Below are 14,012 nucleotides of genomic sequence, written 5' to 3'. Positions count from 1 at the left end.
AATACTGCATGGGGCAATGATAGGGGACATTATATTGCATGATTCAATGTGAGGGAACATAATATTGTATGGGGCATTGTGAGGGGACATAATACTGCATTGGGCATTGTGAGGGGACATTATATTGTATGGGGCAAGGTGAGGGACATAATATTGTATGGGGCGTTGTGAGGGGACATTATGTTGTATGGGGCAATGTGAGGGGACATAATATTGTATGGGGCATTGTGAGGGGACATAATATTGTATGGCTCAATGTGAGGGGACATAATACTGTATGGTGCAATGTGAGGGGACATTATATTGTATGACTCAATGTGAGGGAACATAATATTGTATGGGGCATTGTGAGGGGACATAATACTGCATTGGGCATTGTGAGGGGACATTATATTGTATGGAGCAATGTGAGGGGACATACAGTGGGGATCAAAAGTTTGGGCACCCCAGGTAAAAATTTGTATTAATGTGCATAAAGATGGAAAAATCTCCAAAAGGCATCACATTACAGATTAGACATTCTTATAATATGTCAACAAAAGTTAGATTTTATTTCCATCATTTACACTTTCAAAATAACAGAAAACAAAAAAATTGCGTCTGCAAAAGTTTGGGCACCCTTCAAAGCTGAGACCTGCCAGTGTCATGGATTGTTCTCAATCATCATCTGGGAAGACCAGGTGATGTCAATCTCAAAGGTTTTAAATGCCCAGACTCCTCTGACCTTGCCCCAACAATTAGCACCCAGGGTTATTTTAAGCAGTTGTCTAGAAACCTGAAACTGAAAATAGTTGACGTTCACAAAGCTTGGGAAGGCTATAAGAAGAGAGCAAAAGGTTTTCAGCTGTCAATATCCTCTGTTTGGAATGTAATTAAGAAATGGCAGTCATCAGGAACAGTGGAAGTTAAAGCAAGATCTGGACAGAACAGCTCGCAGGATTGTGAGAAAAACTATTCAAAACCCACGTTTGATTGCACAATCCTTCCAGGACGATCTGAAAGATACGAGTTGTGGTACACTATTCCACTATAAAGAGATACTTTCACAAATATGGTCTTCATGGAAGAGTCATCAGAAGAAAACCTCTTCTACATCCTCACCACAAAAATCAGCGTTTGAACTTTGCAAATGAACATATAGACAAGCCTGATGCATTTTGGAAACAAGCTCTGTGGATCGATGAGGTTAAAATTGAACTTTTTGGCCGGAATGAGCAAAGGTATGTTTGGAGAAGAAGGGGAACAGAATTTAATGAAAAGAACCTCTGTCCAACTGTTAAGCATGGGGGTGGATCAATCATGCTTTGGGGTTGTATTGCATCCAGTGGCACAGGGAACATCTCACGAGTAGAAGGAAAAATTGATTCAATAACATTTCAGCAAATTTTGGATGCTAACTTGATGCCATCTCTGAAAAAGCTGCTTGTTTGATCCGACTTGGCGTTCCACTAAATGGAAAGAAAACACCCCGAATAAATAAATTTTGCACTGCTATAGAAACTTGAGTGCCTTCCATCATTTTCTTTCTATGAAGGTGAGATTTGTTTCATGTTTGACCAATTATACTTTGTGATGACATTACTAATTTTACTATAAAATGTACGGTGAGGCAAAAAAATTATTTTAAAATTGAAAAGAAAAAAAATTTTCAAAATTTTCGGAGTTTTTGTTTTTACGCAGTGCACTTTACAGTTAAAATTACACATTGGCCCTCATTTACTATTGCAAACCCGACATGTTTTGTCGGGTTGTGCGCCAGAATCTGTCGCATTGTGCCAGAAATTCTGTCTGCACCAGATTTTGTGCAAGAATTTGCGCCAGAATTGAAAAAACCCGACTAACTCTCCATTTTGCTAAGAAAATCCCCAAAAGGGGCGTGACCTCTTGGAAAATTGAGTGTGGTCTCAGAAAAGGGGCGTGTACCCCAAAAACATTTTCACAAAAAACCAACATATTTACTAAGGTTTCCACATAAAATGTGGTGGATTTGAGCTGAGGAAAACCCCACAGAGCATGTGTAAAAAAAGCAAAGTGTAGGGAAAGTGGAAAATGTAGGAAAACCTTAGTAAATACTGGGGAAAATAAATTGTAGGGAATTAAAACCCACAAAGAAACCTACACTACACTCTTAGTAAATGAGGGCCATTATCTTTATTCTGTAGTTGAATACGATGACAATGATAGCCAATCTCTATGGGGGAGATTTATCAAAACCTGTGCAGGGGAAAACTTGCCCAGTTGCCCATAGCAACCAATCAGATCGCTTCTTTCATTTTTAGGAAGGCCTGTGAAAAATGAAACAAGCAATCTGATTGGTTGCTATGGGCAACTGGACAACTTTTCCTCTGCACAAGTTTTGGTAAATCTCCCCCTATAGGTTTTGTTTTATTTTACTACTTTAAAAAAAAGTTTTGTACGAAAATGTGTATTTTTTTAATTACCCTATTCAGACCACTATAATATTATTATGTTTCCATATACGGGGGTGTATGAGGGCTCATTTCTTGTGCTGTGATACGTGTGAAGCCTAGTTAGGCTGTATTTGTGAGAGGGGCGGTAACATCTCCACCCCCTCGCACGTCAGGCGGCACATAGGGTTGTGGGCGGGGGCAGGGGTATATAACGCCCCTACCTCCTGTCAGTGGGCCGTTCCTGACGTTTGCGGACGTTGCCGTGCCTGGCAGGGAACACAGACTTCAAATCTCCCGCCAATATTTGGAGCTCCGCCAGTCCGACTACCGAAGCTTCGCTGTTCCGGTGGTGGTAATGTATAGGGAGATTGCTGGCATAGCAGGTGCGGCATGGGCAACAGGGGTTCCGGGAGGCAGAGGCTACGCGCAGCTTCTGTCAGACGGAACCCCACAGCATCAGTGCAGTTACACTGGGGGGAACTGCTGAAGGAGTACGGCCAGGCTGCGGTGGTTCTGTCTGAGGCAGCGTGGTACAAGGCAGTTTAAGTTACCCCCACCACGCTCCGTGTTTGTGAGCACGAGCTTCCTTTCCTCAGCTGTAGGCAGTTGCCACCCTCGGTGCGCAGGGGAGACAGTGCTGTCTGCTGGTATATAATGCGGCCGGGCCGTACGTGGTAATGTCTGCTGTATAAGCCTCTCGAGCCAGGCTGCTAACTGTTGTATAATCAGATGGTATGGTGCACAACGTACATTTCAGGGCAGCTCCTCTCTAATTTGGGTGTCTCATTGTCAATATCGGGCAAATGTTACTTTTGGGGTCTCTTTATCATGAATTTGTTGCAACCGTTGAATTGTTTCTGTGAACTGTATCCCCGCATTGCTCCATGCAGGTTATCGTCTGCCTTACAAACTCACCCCTGCTCTACAACTACACTTAACCTGCCCAACTCTCCTATACATATCAATGTATTCTCGGGCGCTGCGGTTGGGCGTGTTTTACACCGTGTGGCCGGGATGCCTGGCGGTGCATCTCTGGTTGCCGGGGCTCTGTAGTGGGCTCCCACTCCTGCTCCCCCAGCGCGGTGGAGTGAGAGACGGGACAACCAGACATCTCTCCTGTATCATGCCATGTCATATCATGCCAGGTTTAGAACACGTCTGCTTTCCATAGTTCTATGCGGAAAAGAAAAAAAAAAAAAAAGTTTTGCATCACACACACTTCCAGTTGTTTGCATGGGCCGGTGCCCTCATCTCTGTGCAGGTCATGCACTTATGGGTTGCTAATTTTAGGACATTGGGGCTGCGCTTTCACTTTTATTGGTCACGCACAACAGCATACCAGTTTCAATTATTACTTGTTCACACGCTCATAGCGTTTTTCTTACAAATCACAGATTGGTATGTCATGGCGTTCACGCGATCATTGTCGCCCACCACACGTTTTGCTCATACAACCATGGCATCCATACTATTTCATAGGCGCACGGGTTATATGGGTCTTACATGTGCACCTTTTCACACTGACCACACGGGCAGGCATCTCACTGCTGGTACCTCCATTACTTGACGCATCACGTAGGGTACACTGCTCGTACATCCATAGTATGTCTACGGTTCACACGCATGGCACACAATAGTCATCTGGCCATACGCCATAGCATTCATACTTGGCAATCTCTTTCATTCCATTTAATCTCTGTTAGTTGTATTCCCATACGCACAGCAGTTCATACTGTCCACACTCATGTCACTCATGCGTCTACACGTTCTGGCGTCTACATTTCTCATGTTCATTCTATATGGTGGCACATCAATGGTTGGCATGCATACTGTTCACATGCTCATGGCTTTCCATACTGTTCATACGTTCACGGCATTTACACTGTCCATGCGCTAACAGCATTTATACTTTTCATACACGCATGGTTTCTTACCCATTGGTTTGTACACTGTTGCACACGCTCACGAATTTTACTCGGTTCACACACGCATCGCTGTATAGCGTTCACACGCTCACTGCATTCACACCGGGCATACGCTCTTGGTTTTCCGTACACACATCATAGCATTCACACTATTTCATATGCTCTTGACATTGAAATTGTCCACACGCTCAAAGCGTCCACACCGTACGCATTTGTCCAGACGTTCATAGCTCTACACTGTTCGTGTGCCGTGGCATTTTTCACTGGGCAGTTGCGGTGGTTTTTACACGGGTCCATGCGCTCTGGCGGTTATTTCATGCATTATGCTCATGGCATTTCATTTCTGTTGGTACGCTCAGGACATCTACATGATTGTGGCATTCATGCTGGTCATAAGCCAGGGCAGCTATACTCGCACCAGTTACACTGCATACACTCATGACATTAATACTGCCCGTACGCTTGGTATTCATACAGATCGCATGCCCACAATATTCATACTGTGCACACACCCACAGGTTTGCTGTCATATGCACATGGCGTTTTGCACCTTTCATATGATCACAACACACATACGGGTCATGTGTCGGCATCAATACCGTTGCATTCACTGCATGCTGGTCATAAGCTCAGTATCTATAGTGGCCATGCGCTCATCGCATGTACATATGGTCATGGCATCATCACTGTGTTTGTTAACCACACTGTTTTCACACGCTATTAGCATTTTTTACTGTCATTTGCTCATGGCTTGCACACGGTTCATACACGCAGTTATACTGTCCACATGCAATGGTTTTTATTTTGATCATACGCAATGGTATCTATACCGCTCATCCGCTCATGGCATTTACACGGCCACATGCTCTTGGCATTGACATTACGTTTTTTGCCATTCGTACTGCACATACGCTCATCAGCATCCATACCGTTGCATTTGTCCTTAGCTCTTACGGTGGCATACGCTCACGGTTCTTTGCTGATCATGCACTCTCGTTGGTCAGACATCCATTTCTTTTCATGACACACATGCACTCTTGACGAGGGACTGGTTGTGCATGTGTGGTGCTTTGTTTCTGTGTTTCACATGCCTCGGGCTTTCGGGCTGTTCAGACGCTCATGGTGTCAGTGCCATGCGAAGGTGCATGGCATTGGCGAGCTGGTAGTGCTTGGTTTAGTGTATATACTCATAGTTTCATTGTACATTATGGGTGCTTCCATGCAGTGCATGCAGTAATAGTACACATACGCGCATACCATCACACGACTCACACGCTCTTAACTTCGCGGTGCCCACGCTGGAACTACGTTATAGTTCCCATGACTACCACGCCTTCTGAGCAATAACATCACGACACAAAGGTGGTTTAACCTGTCATGTCTGCAGGAGGAGGCACCATGCAGGTTATTGTTACCGACACGTTCTTCAGAGCAATAACCTCACGACACAGGTGGTTTACCTGTTATGCCTGCCACGTCTGCAGGGAGAGGCAGCACGCAGGTTATTCGTTACTGACACGTCTTCAGAGCAAGTACATTATGACACATAGGTGGTTGTTTTCCGGTTATGCCTACCACGTCTGTAGGGGGATGCGCCACGCAGGTAATTGTTACTGACACGTCTTCAGATCAATAACGTTATGACACATAGGTGGTTTCTTTACCCGTTATGTCTGCCACGTCTGCAGGGGGAGGCACCATGCAGGTTATTGTTACTGACACGTCTTCAGAGCAATAACATCACACCACACAGGTGGTGGTTTTCCCGTTATGCCTGCCACGTCTGCAGGGGGAGGCACCATGCAGGTTATTGTTACTGACACGTCTTCAGAGCAATAACATCACACCACACAGGTGGTTGTTTTCCCGTTATGTCTGCCACGTCTGCAGGGGGAGGCACCATGCAGGTTATTGTTACTGACACGTCTTCAGAGCAATAACATCACACCACACAGGTGGTGGTTTTCCCGTTATGCCTGCCACGTCTGCAGGGGGAGGCACCATGCAGGTTATTGTTACTGACACATCTTCAGAGCAATAACATCACACCACACAGGTGGTGGTTTTCCCGTTATGTCTGCCACGTCTGCAGGGGGAGGCACCATGCAGGTTATTGTTACTGACACGTCTTCAGAGCAATAACATCACACCACACAGGTGGTGGTTTTCCTGTTATGCCTGCCACGTCTGCAGGGGGAGGCACCATGCAGGTTATTGTTACTGACACGTCTTCAGAGCAATAATTTCACGACGCATAGATGGTTGTTTACTTGTTAGGCCTGCCACGTCTGCAGGTGGATGTACCACGCAGGTTTTTGTTACTGACACCTCTTCAGAGCAATAACATCATGCCACATAGGTGGTTGTTTACCAGGTATGCCTGCCACATCTGCAGGGGAGGTACCACGCGACAATTGTTACTGACACATTTTCAGAGCTATAACGTTACGACACACAGGTGGTTTCTTTACCCATTATGCCTGCCACGTCTGCAGGGGGAGGTACCACACAGCTTATTGTTACTGACACGTCTTCAGAGCAATAACATTACGCCACACAGGTGGTTGTTTTCCCGTTATGCCTGCCACGTCTGCAGGGGGAGGCTCCATGCAGGTTATCGTTACTGACACGTCTTCAGAGCAATAACATCACGACACATAGGTGGCTGCTTACCTATTATGCCTGCCACCTCTGCAGGGGGAGTTGCCATGCAGGTTATTGTTACTGACACTTCTTCAGAGCAACATTCCAAATTAGGTTTGTTACCCTTCATGCCTGCCACGTCCGCAGGGTAAGGCTCACGCGGGTCCACACTACTGACACAGTCGCAAGGCAATAGACCACAGGTGAGCAAAAGCTACTCGCCACACACATGGGGTCACCACGACAACACGTCTGCCAGGGGATACACCACACAGGTTGTCACCAACATGTTTCCAGCAGAGTCCATTCACACGGTCCACGGCCCTATTAGCGCCTGCTTCACCGGCATTATCATTTGCACAATTGTCCAGCTTGTGGGCACGACTGCTCAGGCACAGAGCGGTAGTGTCTGCAGGTACATTTGGGTAGGCAAATTACAGACAGGATAGCTAGTGGGTCACTCGCAGTGGGACACCATTCATGAGGTGGTGTTAGGATTGGGGCATTGGGTTAGCTTAGTTTTCAGGTAAGGTGCTCAGATATTGTTTGATCTACAGGAAATTAGGCTGTTCAACGCCAAGGGTAATCGGGGGGTGGTGGTTGTGTCTATATGCTAACAGTTATATATTTGGCCACTTATTAGCAGGAACATGATAGGATTCATCAGGCCTGATGGGTCACAGTGTTTCACTCCTGCACTGATATTAGGCAGCATGCTACAGCGGACATCGGCTGGGGGTTTGGCCTGACCTTGCTCAAGTGCCAACTCTGGTTTCGGTCAGGGGTGGGCATGACTACAATGCTCTTCAGTTTCCAGGCATCGATTCCTCGGCCAGTCAGTTCGCTTCACCAATTCCATCTCAATATCAGAGCTTTATCTTGGTCAGCGCTAGGGTAGGGGCTTTAGTCCTTGATTACATTTAATTCCCTACTAGATTTACTTTTTGCCCTCTTAAGGTATGGCCTCCGTCGCGGTCATTGGGCACATCTCAGACCGATAGGTTAAGTCATAATGTGTACATAACAAGTAAGTATATATCATTATCACGAGTACGAATGTGTAAGCCCCGATCACAAGTGTGAAGCCTAGTTAGGCTGTATTTGTGAGAGGGGCGGTAACATCTCCACCCCCTCGCACGTCAGGCGGCACGTAGGGTTGTGGGCGGGGGCAGGGGTATATAACGTCCCTACCTCCTGTCAGTGGGCCGTTCCTGACGTTTGCGGACCCCTCCCAACCCTCCCTTTCTTTTTCCTCTTTTATTCTTCATTTCATCCATTACAGGGCATGCCCTCTTAAGGTATGGCCTCCGTCGCGGTCATTGGGCACATCTCAGACCGATAGGTTAAGTCATAATGTGTACATAACAAGTAAGTATATATCATTATCACGAGTACGAATGTGTAAGCCCCGATCACAAATAGTTTTTATCAGTATCCTTTTTCATGGGGCCAATTTAAAAAAAAAACTGCTTCTTGCAGTTCACTTTTCGGTAAAAATGACATGTTATCTTTATTATGTAGGTCCATACGATTAAACTAATTCCAGATTTATATAGGTCTTTATTTTTATTTTACTACTTTAAAAAATAACTTTTTGTACGAAAATTTGTGCTTAGTTTTAATTGCATACATTATTTAGTGTTTTATAGCACAGTATTCATCAGTGCTATTGGCGCTCCACATATACAGGCTGCTGATGCTGCCTGCATTCCTGAATTGCCAATTGGACAACAAAGAGGCTGGTAGAAATTCTTCAGCCATCATCACAGCTGAACGGCACCCTGCGATTACCCATGGCACCCTGGTTATCCTATCCTGTATGACACAGTGCTGCTTAGCTGGTGTTTTGGAGTTATGCAGTGTTTTATTCCCATCTGATACATCCCTGAATTGATCAGATGGGCTTGTATAATTATAATGCGCGAAAGGTATGAAGGTATGGTTGGGCTTATCTGGTAAGAGGGTGTAAATAACTTATATCTATGCAATACCTGCTCCATCATTTCCTTCTGATATAGATCCAAAAGAAGTCACACGGTATGTATCTTGCATGTGGTTTATACTCAAGTGTGAGCCGATACGCGTGCAGTAATGCCCAGCTATGTTAAGCTGAATAAACCACATGCAACATACTTGCCGTGTGCCGAGACTTCTTTACTATCTACTGCAACCGTGCACCAGATCACCCGCTGTGCCAACTGCTTCTTTCTGTTCCTTTTGATATAGTCAGGCTCGCAAGATCCTGCTGACTACTAGAGATGAGCGAATTTTTGAAAAATGTTATTTGTCCGATTCGGCGAATTTTGAAAAAAAAAAAAATCAATCCAAAACGAATAAATTCTTGGTGAATTTTTATTAGTAATGTTTTTTAATAATGTGTTTAATAAAGTGTGTGTGTTTCACTTTTTTTTCTCTATTTTTTATTTTATTTTTTTGGGTAGGTTGGGATTGGGAGTAGTAGTACCTGTGCTAATAGTCAGATTGCCCCAGGTGTCACTCCTGACACCCACTGCGATCGTTCTGTATAATGTATAGATGCGGGCGGCTTTCTTGCATCTAGATAGGACGATTGCTTTGGGTGTCAGGAGTGACTCATGCTGTGATCTCTCCTCAACTGCAAGTACTACTGCTCCCAACATGTAGCACACTCTGCTCCATGTTGGGAGCTGTAGTACCTGCATTAATAGACAGATCGCAGCAGGTGTCACTTCTGACACCCGATGCGATCGTCCTGTATAATGTAGCGATGCAGCCGGCTGGCCACTCTTCTCTGGTACCAATGTTGTATGAGTATGTGCCATATATATACCTATTATTCATATTTTTTACAGAGAGTTGTGATTGGCTGGAACCATCTGGCCAATCATAGCTCTCTGCGGGAAATATGAAAAAGTGAGGTGAATTCTGTTGACATCACTGACTGGCCAGATTAGAGTGCAGAGATGCGAGAAATCCGTTCCATCTCCGCTCCATCTCCGCTCCAGATGGAGAAATCCACTCCATCTCTGCAATAGAAAGGACAATCGCATCGGATGTCTATTAGTACAGGTACTACAGCTCCCATCATGGAACAGTCTGTTCCATGCTGGGAGTAGTAGAACTGCCTAAAAATGTACAAAATAGAGAAAAAAAAGTGAAACACACTTACACACACTTAATTAAACACAATATTAAAATACATTACTAATAAAAAAAAATGTAAATGGCTCCTTTCTACATTTTTATTATTGTCGGCTACATTTTTAGGTCCCTTCCCGCCCACATAAATTGATCCCTGTTTAAAAATTAACATTAACATTTTTTTTTTTTTGTCTTTCAATTTTTGGGAGCGGGCACGGACCAGTAAATTCAGCGCTCAATATTAGTGCATTTCATAATTTTTTTTTCTAGTTTTCATTCTAAATCATAATTCTTATTTATTTTCACTTAACTTCTTTAGCCTTCACTTAATTTTTTGGGCATTTAGATGTGCTGTCATGAATAATTGCGGGGTCAGAGACGAGCCGAGGACAGGGATATCAGTAATATGTATAATATAGTAGGCAAAAAAAAGGCTAAGTTTCCCTAATTTACCAAAAATCCATAAATTTACAGAGGTCTTCTATCAGAAATCAAAGATACTTCAAATTGTAATTTGCGGAGGTAGATGGCTGGGACAATAATATATGTATGTATTTAATGTAATTTAATCATGTATGTATTTAATGTAATGTAATCATTGTAATTAATAATTACAATTACATTGTCCTTCACAATTACACAATTACAATTACATTGTCCTTCACAATTACATTAAATACATACATACATTATTGACCTGACCATCTGCCTCCGCAAATTACAATTTGAAGTATCTTTGATTTCTGATAGACCTCTGTAAAATCATGGATTTTTGGTAAATTAAGGAAACTCAGCTTTTTTTTTGCCTACTGTATTATACATATTACTGATGTCCCTATCCTCATCTCATCTCTGACCCAACAATTATTCATGGCAGCACATCAAAATGCCAGAAAAAAATTTAATAAATGGGGCTAAAAAAAGTTAAGTGAAAATAAAAAAATGTGGATTGAGAACAAAAACTAGAAAAAAATAATGATGAAATGCACTCCTCATTCATTTTTAATATTGAATATTGAAATAACTGAATTTTCTGGTCCCTGCCGGCTCCTGAAAATTAAAACACACAAAAAAAAATAAAAAATTTTTAAACAGGGATCAATTTATGTGGGATCTAAAAATGTAGCCGTCAATAATAAAAATGTAGAAAGGGGCCATATTAAATGTAAAAATAATATATTTTTTATACCATATTTTTAATATTTTTTTTATTAGTAATGTATTTTAATATTGTGTTTAATAAAATGTGTGTTTCACTTTTTTTTCTCTATATTGTTTTTAAGTTTTTTAGGTAGTACTACAACTCCCAGCATAGAACAGACTGTTCCATGATGGGAGCTGCAGTACCTGTACTCATAGACAGATCGCCCCGGGTGTCACTCCTGACACCCGATGCGATTGTCCTTTCTATTGCAGAGATGGAGCGGCTTTCTCCTGCGCTCGCATCACTGCACTATACCTTGGCTGGCCAGTGATGTGAATAGAATTAACATCACTCATTCATATTTCCCGCAGAGAGCTGTGATTGGCCAGATGGTTCCAGCCAATCACAGCTCTCTGCGGGAAATATGAATGATAGGTATATATACAGCATATACTCATTCTACAGTGGGACCAGATAAGAGCAGCCGGCTGTCCGCATCTATACATTATACAGGACGATCGCATCATGTGTCAGAAGTGACACCCGCTGCGATCTGTCTATTAATGCAGGTACTACAGCTCCCAGCATGGAGCAAAGTGTGCTCCATGTTGGGAGCAGTAGTACCTGCAGTTAAGGACAGATCACCACAGGTGTCACTCTTGACACCCTATACGATCGTCCTATCTATTGCAGAGATGTGAGCGCAGGAGAAAGCAGCTCGCATCTACAGTACACATTATACAGGACGATCGCAGGGGTGTGGCTAATGAAGAAATTCGTTATTTCGAATCAAGTCGAAGTTCGGATTTGGTCCAAAATTCGGAATGAATTTGACTTCGTCCAATTCGATTCGCTCATCTCTACTGACTACATCAGAAGGAAGCGAGGGGAGTGTGCACTGCCCGAATGGAAGTTATTTGCGCTCCGTTCCCATGATAAGCTCAACTATATCTTAGTGTAATATAATTATGCAGGCCCATCTGATGGATTCAGGATCTGTCAGATGGAAATAAAACATCCTATAACTCCGGAATACCCGCTAAGCAGCACTGTATCATACAGGATTGGCTTAGATACGCCAGCTGTGCAGACAGTATCACACAGTGAGCCAATGTCTCCAATTTTGCATATCTTAGCCTGTAATGTGTGATACTAACACAGTGTCAAACAGGATAGGCTTAGATATAACGGATAAGTTACACCATCTTGTTTGATGCTGTATTAGCGAGTCGGTGTATCTAAGCCCCCAGATAGTATCATGCATGACAGGCTTTGATATATATTCCAAAATACCAAGGGCTATAAGTAACATTATTAGAATCATCATGGGATTAGGTACATGACCTCAGGGACTCAGGACCAGTTATCAGATTAAATGCATGTGTATAGAAGTAATGTATCAAACATGATATGCTTAGCTACACTTGCCCAATAGAAAGCATCAGATATTCTAGACATAGATACAACTGCTCAGTAGGCAACATCACAAATGAAAGGCTTAGAAACACTGAAGAAACTATGCAGACCCCAAAATGTACCCCTGCTGGTGATAAGAGGCTGTAACTGGGGTGCACACAGACCTGGAATCCATGCACACACAAGCTTGGATACTGGGATGTGTGTCCTGTGCGTACACAGCAGGCATAACTGCCAATCTCACAGGAGCTGTTTCCATGGTAGTAATGAAATAATGACTGAATTTACAACCCTAATGCTTTCATAGGTCATTTAAATCATGTTTGATCGTATTTACTTCCTCCCTACTGGAATATACTTTTTGGTGACAGGTCGCTGGATATAACTTTAATCACTTATATGGTATACAGATCCTGTGTGCAGTTGATACAGTTTCTACCACTACATATGCACTATATGGGGGAATACTGGTCTGTGTACAGTGTTTTATTTCATAATAGCATGGTGCATCAGTCCGTGCCCGAGCACTGAATGTGATGGTAATGTGTGTTCCTGGTGCTTAACTAAAACTAAGATGGCATTTCAGTCAAAAGACTACTATTATGGGGGACCATGGGTCTCATGTACACTGGGTGTTCTGTTTAAATTTAGGTGAAAAAGTCTCATATCTATCTATCTCATATCTATCTATCTCTATATATGTACCCTATATGACTATAAGGCTAGGGTCACACGAACGTTGTCTTTCGTCCCACTTTTCTCCCGTCACTGCCTCCGAAATGGACCATACTACACACAAATGCAAACTGATGTAAAGAGATGCCATTTAATGGCATCCCTGTGCATCAGTTTTTTATCTGTTAGTATGAAAACTCAGCTGCCTACAGAATTCCGCAGCCGGGACTACTACTACTCCCATCATGGAACAGACTTGTTTCCATGATGGGAGTAGTAGTTCTTGGCTGCGGGAGTCTGCAGGTGGCTGGAGAGGCTACATTTGTGCTTGTACTGCTACCCCCATCATGGAACAGTCTGTTCCTTGTTGGGGGTAGTAGTACAGAGACTGTGGGATTGATCGCACCAGGTCTCATTTCTGAGACCTGATGCGATTAGAAGTTATTAACTAGGGGAGTGGGCGGCATGCTCCGCTCCCCTGCGATGTATATACTGTGTCTTTACTTTCATTTTCAAATACCCCGCTGGGAGCCCTGAATGGTCAGCACCGAGTTGCCATTCAGGGCTCCCAGCGGGTGTTTTTAAACTTCTACTGTGCATAATCACATATTTATTTCCCCCTGACTGTCATATTAATAATTTATTCCCCCTGACTGTTCATATTAATCATTTATTCCT

General features: G+C 43.3%; 1 protein-coding gene across 3 annotated transcripts in view; it reads right to left on the bottom strand.

The window, feature by feature from the left end:
- LOC130367665 (complement C3-like) overlaps positions 1 to 12,879 on the bottom strand; it is a 229,346-nt gene extending 216,467 nt beyond the window's left edge. The window contains exon 1 of one of the 3 annotated variants that reach the window (XM_056570233.1): positions 12,824 to 12,879. In XM_056570233.1, coding sequence (XP_056426208.1) covers positions 12,824 to 12,834 — 11 coding nt within the window. In that variant the 5' untranslated portion in view covers positions 12,835 to 12,879. Of the gene's footprint in view, positions 1 to 12,769 lie in introns of all 3 variants that reach the window. The other 2 variants (XM_056570231.1, XM_056570230.1) reach the window with 2 other exon arrangements.
- Between the last annotated feature and the right edge of the window lie 1,133 nt (positions 12,880 to 14,012).

The sequence above is a fragment of the Hyla sarda genome, chromosome 4, assembly GCF_029499605.1.
Source record: "Hyla sarda isolate aHylSar1 chromosome 4, aHylSar1.hap1, whole genome shotgun sequence".
Lineage (NCBI taxonomy): Eukaryota > Metazoa > Chordata > Amphibia > Anura > Hylidae > Hyla > Hyla sarda.
This window is presented reverse-complemented; position numbering and strand designations above follow the sequence as displayed.